Genomic DNA, 11,771 nt, shown 5'->3' with positions numbered 1-11,771 from the left:
GTGGGTTCACTCTCGGCCTTGGTTACCTGTCATTCCATTTCTCCCCCGGAGATCTGGCTACATCCCAGGCCTCTGGCAATCATAGCATTGGCTGGTCCCTGGCCATCCAGCAGACATTCCCTTTCAGTTTCACAAGCTCCTGGATCTACCCGTTTCCAGACGCCCGTGTGCCCATGTGTTCCCGGACACATGCACACCTGAAGTGCACGTGACACCTGCAAGTTCCAAGGGGTAGAAACTCACAGAACACAGGCATGTGTCCATAGCAATGTGCACACACACACACACACACACACTCCTGGGTGTGAGATTTTGGGTTTCTCGAGGAGGAGTCGCTGAATGGGCCCTTGGCCTGGAAAGAAGTGTGCCCCAAAGCGGGTAGAAGGAGTGGGAGGTGACACTCCAGCTGTGCTCTTTTCCTAACGCGTTGCTTTGGCCTGTTCTGACCAGTTTCCCACGGTTGCCTTCAGAAATGAGCTTTATCAAGGTGTTTCCAGGAGGAGTACCAATCGGGGGCCTCCACGCTTCCTCTGAAACCTTGGCTCTGGGCAGGCCAGGCCAGTGGTTCATCTGCACGGCCCGGACTAGCAGCCTGGCTGAGGGCCCTGGGCTGAGAGCTGCAGACCTCCAGGGAGCACCCTTCCCTCTGTAAATAGCCCCCTGGCTGAGGGGAGGGAGGATACATTGCTGCCAGAGGGAAAACAGGCACCCTGTGCTTTAAGCAGCCACTCCCGCCCCAGCACCCCTCAACTGGCACAGGGCCCCCTGAGGGCTGAGCACCCCCTGGAGCTGTCCAATGCACAAATGAAATGCAAGAAGGGTCACCTTGGAGCCCCTGTCTCTGTTCTCAGGGGTCTTGTCTCCTCTGGCGTCCACTCAGCCTGAACCAGATTTTCCTCCACCTTCTCTGACCACACCCCCAGCTCCCAACACCTCCCTGCAGGACAACACACTTGACTCAGCCTTCATGGCGCCCCTACCCAGACCAAGCTCAGAACCCTAGTAAGAGAAAGGAAAGAATGAATAATGAAAGGGGAAGCACTTTCTCACCCCAGAAGTGCTTTACCTAGAGGAAATCCTATTGGTGTGGCTCCTCTCCTGTCGTCATGGAGCAATTGCCCCATCCTGCATCCTCGCCCTGACTGAGCCCTTCCCCCGATTTGTCTGTCTGCTGTCAGTCTGCAGTCCTCCCCTTTGCCTGCAGCCTGGCTCCTCTGGGTGGGCTCCCCCTTCCCTGGCGATGAACGAGGTACACTGTGCTGACTGGGAGGGTCCCCAGCCTTCGGAGGGGGCCTCTGGATCCCCCCACTCCCAGCCATCACAGTCACTGCCAAGCAGTCATGGGGAGCGCAGGCCCTCCCTCCCCCACCCCTGGCCACAGTCCACCTCCTGTGTGTTGGCCAAGCTCTTCACTCATGTCCAAATTTGGCCTCCCTGCGGCATTCAGGCCTGCTCACCCTCCTCCCGAGCAGGGCCAGGTTGGTGAATGATTGCGCAGAAGGCTCTGTCTCAGGGATGCACTCCTCAGAGCAGAGCACCCTTCTGGGAAGGCTTCCAGCACCAGCTGGCCTGGACCTGGCTTTCCCAGACCTGCTGGTTTTAGGGCCCATAGATCTCCTTTGGCCACCTATTTGTAATATCTCATAATTTCACAGGTGCCTCCGTGCATGCATAAATTCATTTCCTGCTCACAGTAGCTTTGTGAGGCCAGTGGGCAGGGATATCATCCCCTTTTACAGATGAGCAGATAGGCCCAGAGAAGTGCAGGGGCCTGACCAAGGTCACACAGTGGCCAAAGCACCCCTCCCACCCCCATCATCACACCCTCTGTTGTTCTCAACGTCCATGCTCATGAGTAAGAAAGTGCTTTGGAAAGCATACCATGCACTGCCCACACATGAGGCACCCTGGGCCTGAGCCAGAACAGGGGAGGGCTGTGCGTGGGGTACCCAGCATGGGCTGAGTCAGAGTCGGGGGGAGTGCAAGGCTGCAGGGAGGGCAGTGTATGACGAATGACCCAGAGATGCAGGATTCCAATTTTGAAAAGTGTATTCATCACAAGCAGAGAGAATGTTCATTCATTAAGCACAATGTACCATTTTCAGATGCCGTTTCTTCAAAACCCCACAACGATCCTGTGAGATATATTTAACTGATACTGTGCTTACTAGGTGTAAGCACTGTTCTAAATAGAGCTCACTTACTATGAGTTCTATCATGTTTGAGTTGTAATTTGTACCAGGCCCTTATATGTAGATGCTTAATCCTCCTATCAACCATATATGGTAGCAACCATTATCACCCCCATTCTACACCAAAAAGAGGTTGTCATACACTAGTAATTAGTGGAATCAGGATTCAGGCCCACACAATCTGGTTCCAGAACCCCATCTTTAACTGCTGTACCATTTCCCTCTGGTCTTAGCTCTGATTTATAAGAGACAAATAGTAAAAGGTGGAGGGGCAGGACCCAGGTCTGGCTCACACCCCAGAGCCCAGTCTCAGTCTGCACGTGGCCCCCTCACACCCTGCCTTAGCTCACACATTATCCCTGCTGCCACCCACTCTTGTTCTCCCTCAGGCCCTGACATCCACACTCTCACTCTCTGGTCTGGAGGATGCTTTCTTATCTCAGAGGGGTCTCTGCCCCTCTGCATCACCCTCTCTGCATCTCATAGGACCGGTCACCAGTTGGCCCAGGATGCTCCCTCTGGGCAGTACTCTTGTGCTAGGCCATCTCAAGGCCTCTGTTAGGCATGTGACGGCTGTTCAGGGACTGATAAGCTAAGGCTAGGGGCATGCATCATGTAGCACTGAGGTGGGCAGCCTGCAGTGGGTGTGGCAGGCACTTGGGGGCCTCTGGAAAGGGGGCACTATAATCATAGTCCCCCAAGCTTAGCCAATCCAGTGGGGTGGAGGGGCTCAGGAGTGCAAATAGCTGGCAGCCTTGGTCACATTCCAGTGGAATGAGAGCATGGAACAAGAATGAAAGAAGGACGGTAGCTGAGAGTATTGGCTGTGGACCCAGACTGCCTGGGACCTTGGATTTGGAATCCCAGCACTGTCATTTTCCAGCTGTGTGTCTTTGGACAAGTTACTTAACCTCTCTGTGTCTCAGCTTCTTCATCTATAAAGTGTTGATAATAATAGTACCTGCTTTGGAGGGATGGTTCTGAAGAGTTTATGTGTTAATCCACATAATACACTTTGAATAGTGCCTGGCACTTAAATACATGTTAACTATTTTACTATTATTATATATGTTTATATATATATTTATTATAATTATTATTATGGTTAACATGTATTGTACATGTACCAAGAAATCACTGCACACATCCAAAAAGCCTTTCACTATCTTTTTTGCCTTGTCCGGCCTATCACCAGCTCTGTTGGTTCATCTACTGTCCTACCAGACTGGGCACAATGTGCTGAGAAGTGAGTGGCCATCCCCTAGGCCCCAAGGGACCCTGGTCCTGTCTCCTCTAGCTGCTCCCCCCGCACCCCCTGGAGCAGTCCCTTCTGAGGCCAAGACATACGTCCACTTGCCTGACGGCTGGCTGTGACCCTCACCATCAGACTAGATCTTTCTTGGCAAAAGTATCCCTCCAGTGACTCCCTGAGCCCACAAACCTTCTCAGTCCCTCTCCCCAGGCCAAAATCTGTTTCCTTCTTTTCTTTTTTCTTTTTTTTTTTACATCTTTATTGGAGTATAATTGCTTTACAATGGTGTGTTAGTTTCTGCTTTATAACAAGGTGAATCAGTTATACATATACATATGTTCCCATATCTCTTCCCTCTGGCGTCTCCCTCCCTCCCACCCTCCCTATCCCACCCCTATTTCTTTCTTTACTTCCTGCATGCTGGTCTCTTTCCAGATTGGCTCATTAGGCTGAAATGTTAGCAAGAAGAGCACTAACATCTATTGTGCACCTACTGTGCGCCAGGTAGGCACCAGGCTGGAAACCTTAGTGTTTGCTTTAATCCTCCTAACAGCTCTGTGAAGCTCTCGATTTCACAGAAGTGGAAACAGACTCTGAAAGGTCAAATCTCACGTCTTGGGACACATGGCTAGAAAAGGGTGCACTGGGATGGGCGCAGGGCCGTCTGATTGTTCCTGCTATGGGAGAGTTCTTCCCAGGCAGTCGGTCACATGACCATAGCCATAACCAGAATCGCTGCTGTATGTGCCGTCTACACCCCGACACCCCTGGTAGACATGTGACTGCCTCTCTAATCCCAGCTGGTCGGATTGGGATATCCTTGGGACACAGATTCTTCAATGAATGTGAGCGGGGAGGGCAGAAGGAGGCATTGGACCATCCTTACTCCTGTAAGTTTTTGGACTTTGGCAAATGTGCCCTGAGGAATCCTGTAAGCTCACATGCAGAGTGTTCGTCTCCAGGTTGGTGTTATTGGAAGCAGAGGGCAAGGTTTATTTGCTTCCTGGATACCCCATGTCAGGCCTTGGGAAAAAACAAGGCCCCAGACATTAGGAGAACTGAGCCAGAGGAGGCCAACTCCAAGAGCAAGAAGGGGCTCTCCTTGAAGTATCTCCTCCTTGACTGGCAGGGAGGAAGGACCCCATCTTAGGTGACAGAAGAGGGTCACAAACCCACATGCCCATGGGAGCATGGCAGGTGGCGTAACTAAGGCCAGAGGGAGAAGCGCATGCATATTGGGTGAGTGGTAGCGAGTAGGGCGAGCCGAGATGCATGCTCCCGGCTGCAGGTGCCAGAGAGTCAGTGTTAGGCAGAAAATTAGGGATCGTGTGCCAGCTTCTCTGATTTTTCAAGGGATGCTATAAATCCAGATCTCCTAATGTTTAAAGTACAATTTTGTTATAAAACATTGTGTTGATCAAAGACAGCAGGTCTATGTGCTGGATGTGTCCCAGGGGACACCAGTGGCAGCATCTGATGGTGTTTTGTTTAATCTGGGAGACCTTGGTTCTTGGACTCTCCCAGGGAGCAGGCAGCCAGTCTCCTCTCACTTGAGATTATCAGTCAGCACCTATCCATGACTACAGCGATGGGGTAACAGGGGAGAGCTTTAGTCCCCTGCCCGCCTTACCTCTTTTAGCTCTGAAATGTCTGTTGCGCTTAACATGAAATTGTAAGTAAAAACTGGGCTTGCTATGCAAATTCAGCTTCAAAGCAGGTCCCCTTGAGGCAGGAGATAGATGAGCCCCAGGGAGAAGATAAGCCCTGCCCAGATAAGGGATAAAAGACCACATATTCCTCATTCTTGAAGTCAAGGAGACCTTCCCAACTACACATACACAGAAAAGCTCCTTGGAGGTCAAAAAGGGAGGGGCCGCCACCCCATAGTAAGTGATGTCAACCTACCCATAGGCCTGTTCTCTAGAATCCATCTTGGCTAAGAGATGCACACACACACAGAGGAGGACGCTGAGATATACCAAATATGGACTCAGAACCAGCAAAGCAAGATGACTGACCAAAGGAAACCCAGAAGAAATGCCCCATAAAAGTCATTCAAACTACCACAACGGCGCGACTCTCTCTCTGAGCCCGCCCGTGTGTCTACCCACACGTACTCTTTTTCCTCCTAATAAACACTTTACTTGTTTCACTACTTTCCGTTTCTTTGTGGAAATTCATTTTCTTGTCACTGGCCACTGGTCTAGTGGCTAGGATTCAGTGCTCTCACTGCCGTGGCCTGACTTCAATCTCTGGCCGGGAACTGAAATCCTGCTTCAAGCCGCTGCAGGCCGAGGACACCCGAGACCACCCTTACCCACTTGCTACCCAACAGTGGCTCCTAAGCTGGCCTTGTCACCTTTGCAGTGGGGCTGGAGTTTTCCGGGATGCCGAGGAGCCGCCCTTACCTGGGGCCTTAGGTAGGATGCAGACCTGGCTGTTGGTTAGTGAGCCCTAACTGATGGTGGGGGGCACGATGGTCTCTCTCACTCACATAATGGTTGATGTGTAGGCAGCCCAGGCTGGTAAAGTTCTGACCCACAGGGCTGTCCAGGCCCCCGGATCCTTTCTGTCTTGTTTCTCTGCTATCCCCCGTGGTCCCTTTGACAACATGGTTGGTGTGGTGGATATTGTACTTGGCTCTCCAGTGTCCCTTCCACACCATGATAAGGCTAAGCCAGTGGTTCTCAAAGAGGATAGTACTGTCCCCTTGGGGGAATTTTGGATATGATGATTTGGGATATGTTTTCACTGCAGCCTGGGCAGGACACACATAGCCCTCCTGCTCATATTGCATCGGTCATCACCTGGTTTCCTGGCCACATCTAGCTCTGAGGGAGTTCTGGGAAATGTAGTCTATTTATGTGGGTGACCATGCTTCCAGGTCAAGCTCCTTGGAACATTTCTATGGCAGGAGGGGAGAACATCTTTTTTTTTTTTTTTTTGATAAAAACTGAGACCAAATCATAGGACAGCAGAATGCTTTCCCTCCTCACACACCTCACCACCACATTACCAAAAGCCTATTTACAGCAGTCCTTTTATCTAGTATATTGCCCAGCTATAAAGAAAAAAAAATACAAGGCATACTAAAAGGCAAAAAACACAATTTAAAGAGACATAACAAGCGTCAGAGCCTAACATGGCAGGGATATTGGAATTATAAGAACAGATATTTATTATTTATTTATTTATTTACTTACTTATTTATTTATTTTTGCAGTACGTGGGCCTCTTACTGCTGTGGCCTCTCCCGTTGCGGAGCACAGGCTCCGGATGCGCAGGATCAGTGGCCATGGCTCACAGGCCCAGCCGCTCCGCGGCATGTGGGATCTTCCCAGACCGGGGCATGAACCCGTGTCCCCTGCATCAGCAGGCAGATTCTCAACCACTGTGCCACCAGGGAAGCCCCGGGAGAACATCTTTGAGGGGGACAAGTTGAGGTCTCAGCACACTGTCCACAAGAGCTGCATTCCTGATGCAAGTCCTCTTGGGAGGAAGCCCCCTTGAGCACCAGGCCCCAGGATGACATCTCCAAGGGAAGAGTCAGCCATCCTATCAGGGAGAAGTGAAGGCAGCCAGGCTGGGAAGTTGGAAGTTGAGATAGGAAAAGAGGCCTCAGGAAGTGTCCAGGGCTCAGGCCACCAGCTGCTGCTTTTCTGGTGTACTGAGCAGGTGTGTGGAGACCCTGTTCCTTGGACATAAGCCAAGTGTTTGCAAAAGTCCCTTGGAATATTCCTCTGGAAATATTAGATATGCCCCTACAGATTTCCTGTGCCACCTCTGACCGATTAGAGCAGGGCTAGGGGGCAGGGTGTGGTGTGCTGGGGAAAGCAGCAAAGTCGGGAATTATTGTGATGGTAAAAAATATCCTCAATCATCAGATCCAAAATTCCCCCTAGGGGGCAGTACTACCCTCTTTGAGAACAGCACACTTCGCATCACGGGGTGGAAGGGACACTGGGGAGCCAAGTACAATGTCCATCACACCAACCCCAGGCCAGCCCTTCCTATCCACTGGGAACACCTGGCTGCCTGAGACAGTCTTGGGCTCTCCCCTCATCGACCGACTCCACCATCTAGCTAGACATCAAACCAGCACTTAAACAAATAGTTACTGCTTCCAGTTGGGACAAGCGCTAAGAAGGAAAAGTGCTGCTGTGCAGTTGTTTGCCAGTTGTTTGCTAGACCAGGAGGTCAGAGGCTTCCCACGGAAGTGATGAGGCCTGAAGTGTGAGTGGGGGTGGCCCTTTAAGAGAGGGGGGAAAGCAGGTGCAGGTGGAGGTGACAGCAGAGCTTGGAGGGAGTTTGGAGGGAGCTCAGCATGTTCCAGAAACTGAGAAGCCACTGGAGCTGGAGCTGGAGAGTGAGGGGCTGAGGGGTCTTACCTTGTATGCAGAGGAAAGGGAGCCGGGCTTTATTCTAAGAGCATGGCAGGCCTTGGAGGGATTTTATGAGGGGAGAGACCTGATTATATTTAAGATCACTTGGCTCCTGTGTGGATAATGGATCCATGTGGGATCTTCCCGGACCGGGGCATGAACCCGTGTCCCCTGCATCGGCAGGTGGACTCTCAACCACTGCACCACCAGGGAAGCCCTTAAAGTGGTTTTTATTCCCGATACAAGTCCTCTTGGGAGGAAGCCCTGTTAGTACCAGGCCACAGTATGATCCAGAGACCTGGTGGGCTCTGGCCATATACAGTGGACAGCTCCACATTCACCCTGGACCCAGGCTGGCTCCATTTTTCTCTCTGGTCTGCCGTCCTTGGTGTCTGCTACATCTTAGAGCTGGCCGGCAAATTGGATCTGCATGCTTCCTTATTCTCACGAAGCAGGAGAGGGAGTTGGGCTTGTCCATTCACGGAGGATAAGTTATCCCTCCAGGAGAACAACTCGGGACATATGCCATAGCTGGACCAGTAGCTATTGCCAGGAGATGGTCTCAGATAGGTCAGGATCTGGAGCTAGGGCTGGGGGTGGTACCCGAATAGTCGGGTTCTGCTGAGAGGCAGGAAGTTTGGATGTTGGACAGGAAGTAAATGTCCAGCTCATCATGTGGGTTAGTGGGGTCACCCAGGGAGAGTGGTAGAGTCAGGAGGAAGAGGGCGCAAGCCAGCTAGAGAAGGTGCAGGCTTTAAGGTTGGGGAGAGGACAGCCTCAGACTTGTCATCGAGTGGGTGAGGGGGGTAGGATCTAGTGCCCAAGTGCCCAGCGGGGCTTAGGAGTACGAATGATTCGTTTATAACAGCAGGAGAAAGGGCAAAAGATTTAGGCACAGAAGCTGACGGGAGTTAGGAGGCGGAGCCTGAGGAAGTTCTCTACTTTGCATATAAGAAGCAAACTGAGAGCAAGGGTGGTGATGGGGTGTTGGAGGTTTGGGGAGAGAAAAGTATGAAATAGTTGTCTAGGAGACAGGGAGATTGAAGAGGCTGTGGAGATGTAGTGTGGTTGCCTCTCAGCACTCAGGATCCACCAGAGTCAGGGGTGGGAAATAACAGGTGAGGCCAGCAGGTTAGCCGTGTTATTCTCCAACACCTTTAGTGCTTAGCGGGCTGGGGTGGAGTAGGCAGGGCTGGATTTCACCACGTTGTTGTTTAGCCACCTGAAAATGCTGGATCTTCAAAACAAGCGAAGAGAAAGAGAGCTGTGATCTTGTGCAGCAGAATGACGATAACTAGTCACTGAATTGAGGCTGAGTGAGGAAGCTAGTGAGGACCTGGGAGGTGGGAGGAGGGACAGTGCCTGCCGGGTGCTCGGTGCTGCAATGTAGGGGTATAGAGGTGAGAAGCCACCTGTGGCCAAGAAGTTCATCAGCTGGAAAGGAACCAGACGTAACGCGGGAACGCACGCTAAAGGCTGTCACCACTCGAGGCTCACGCTCTAGGCAATTTCCCTCACGGTGAGGGCGAGGGGACCTAGAGATTGCTGCTGGGGATGTGGCAGGGTACCGAGTGGGCAGGATGCAGACCTCCGCCTCCGGAGGCGGGTGACCCCAGACTGCTCTGGTGAAGGCTCAGAGGCCCTTCGCGAGAGTTCGAGCGAGGGCGGGCGAGGGGGAAGGTGGGCCGAGGCAAGCGGCGTGGGCGCCAGGGGCTCAGGGCGCAGCGCGCGTTTGGCCGCTCGGCCCTCTCCTCCTCTAGCGCTCGCAGCGCTTGCAGTTTCCCGCGGACACACGCTGGTCTCTGAAGCCGGGTTTCCCCCACCTCCCGCCTTCGCACCCAGTTGCCCCTGGGCGCTTCGGGCAGGAGAGCAGTGGAAGCGAAGTCGGCCTTAGTGCGCTCGGGGCCCGGGCGCGCTGGCCGGGCGGGTAACCGGGACGGTGCGGGCTCCCGCTAGCAGGCGGGCGGGCGACGCTTCCCGGCTGCGCACCCGAGCCGTGCGCCCCGCGTCAGCTGCGCTTCCATTCCTGGCGGGGGCGGGGACCCGCGCCCCCGCCGGCGCCAGGCTGACCCCTGGCCCGCCCCGCCCTCCGCGGGCAGGGCGGATCCGGACCCGGGCCGGAGGGGAGGGTCCACCCAGTGGGTGTCCAGTGTCCTCGCCGCGGCCTCTCCCAGGCGCCGGGACTTCTCCCGCGGAGGCGACAGCTCGCTCCCCTCTGGTGCGGCTGCCTCGGAGCCAAGCGCTCGCGCAGTGGGGGCCGGCCGAACCATGCTGAGCTGCCAGCTGGTGAGGGCCAGCAGCCTCCCCAGGGTGAAGAAGGACCGGCGCAGCGACCCGGTCGCCAGCCTGACTTTCCGAGGTGAGAGCCCCGTGGCCGTGGCGCCGGTGTTCCCGCGCCACCGACTCTGCGCGCGCACCGCCGGGTCTGCCGCCCCGGCTCCGGCGCTAACTGTAGTCCAAGCCATAGTTTCCTCCCCGTCAGCAAGGACAGAAATCTCAGAGAAATTTCGGTCCTATCTTCTGCCGAGGGGACGAGGAGGATGCAACCGAGCACGATAAATGCCACGGTGTTCAGAAATTTTGGAAAACCGGAAGTGCCATAATAGGTCGACAGTTAACACTTTTCTAAGACCGAAGCCCAGAGGGAATACCGTGCGAGCCCTTAGCGGGCAGTGATGAGGGCGGGGTTGGAGGATGGGTGCGGAAGAGAGAGGAATAGGATCGCTTAAAAACTGGGTGTGGAGACCGTGAAAGTTGTGTCTTGATTTCATTCATTCATTCGTCCATCTTTCTTCAGCACTGGCCATATTGAATCGGCCGTGTCTCAGTTGGGAGGAAAAGGGATAGAATAGGGCGGATGTAGACTTGATACAAAAAAATTTGAGAGTTCAAGGAAGTTTTTTAAATGCAAAGAGCCTAAATACCTGCCTGTGGTACTTAGACAAGAGAGGGCCTCTCTCTGGGGCAAACACCCCAAAGGACTCAAACCCCGCCCCCTTCTCACCAGGCACCCTTAACTCCCGCCTCAAGGCAGACATTCCCACGGGAGGAGGTGTCTCAGGAGGGGAAAGGGAAGAGGAAGGATCTGTCAAAATTAAGAGAAGGAACAATGGCAGTGAGTCAGGACCCCGGTTCTGCAAAGAAAGATAATTAAGGAAAGGGAGACGGTTTTCCTCTTACCACGAGGTGTATCCTGTGGTTTTGTGGAATTAAAAAACGTGTGCGGCGCAAAACGTGGTCAAACGGAGAGGGACAAGTGGCTGGTGTTTTCAGGAGGTTAGAAAAAGGTGGGAACACCAAGGGGGCTCTTTAGCTCTGACCCACAATCGCCATCTGCTCCCCAAGCACCCCAAAATGATGATAACCGTAGATGAAAGACACAGTTTGGCAAAGTGAGAACTAACTGTAGCTTTTATTCTTTGTTGTGTGACCATTTACATTTTATTCCTTTTTTGAAAAGTGTGAGTTGAAACAGTTTAGAAAACTCTTCTGTTTCCATTAATTGGTGATATTCCTGGGTGCCTACTATGAAATGCAGCGTCCAGACAAGGTCCCTAGTTCTCCCTTAGGTTCAGATTCTGCCTAAGCCATTCTTTTTTTTTTTTTTTGTGGTACGCGGGCCTCTCACTGCTGTGGCCTCTCCCGTTGCGGAGCACAGGCTCTGGACGCGCAGGCTCAGCGGCCACGGCTCACGGGCCCAGCCGCTCCGCGGCATGTGGGATCTTCCCGGACCGGAGCGCGAACCCGTGTCCCCTGCATCGGCAGGCGGACTCCCAACCACTGTGCCACCAGGGAAGCCCCTAAGCCATTCTTATGTGGAAATTATGGGGCCAACACTGGCTGGGAAAGAACTTCCCCAAGGACCCTGAGCCCAGGGTCCTTCATCAGCCTAGGTCTCTTAGATGCTTTGGACTTCTTTTGCATCTCTTCACCACTCTCTTTCCC

General features: G+C 53.2%; 1 protein-coding gene across 14 annotated transcripts in view; it reads left to right on the top strand.

Moving 5' to 3' along the window:
* The window catches only part of DYSF (dysferlin), a 229,745-nt gene that overhangs the window by 962 nt on the left and 217,012 nt on the right, over positions 1 to 11,771 (top strand). For 7 of the 14 annotated variants that reach the window (XM_007453391.1, XM_007453387.1, XM_007453389.1 and 4 more), the window contains exon 1: positions 10,095 to 10,185. The exons of the other annotated variants lie outside the window; for them this stretch is intronic. In XM_007453391.1, coding sequence (XP_007453453.1) covers positions 10,095 to 10,185 — 91 coding nt within the window. Of the gene's footprint in view, positions 1 to 10,094; positions 10,186 to 11,771 lie in introns of those variants that run through there. 14 annotated transcript variants of the gene reach the window in all.

This window comes from Lipotes vexillifer, unplaced genomic scaffold (genome assembly GCF_000442215.2).
Source record: "Lipotes vexillifer unplaced genomic scaffold, Lipotes_vexillifer_v1.1 scaffold253, whole genome shotgun sequence".
NCBI classification, from domain to species: domain Eukaryota; kingdom Metazoa; phylum Chordata; class Mammalia; order Artiodactyla; family Lipotidae; genus Lipotes; species Lipotes vexillifer.
This window is presented reverse-complemented; position numbering and strand designations above follow the sequence as displayed.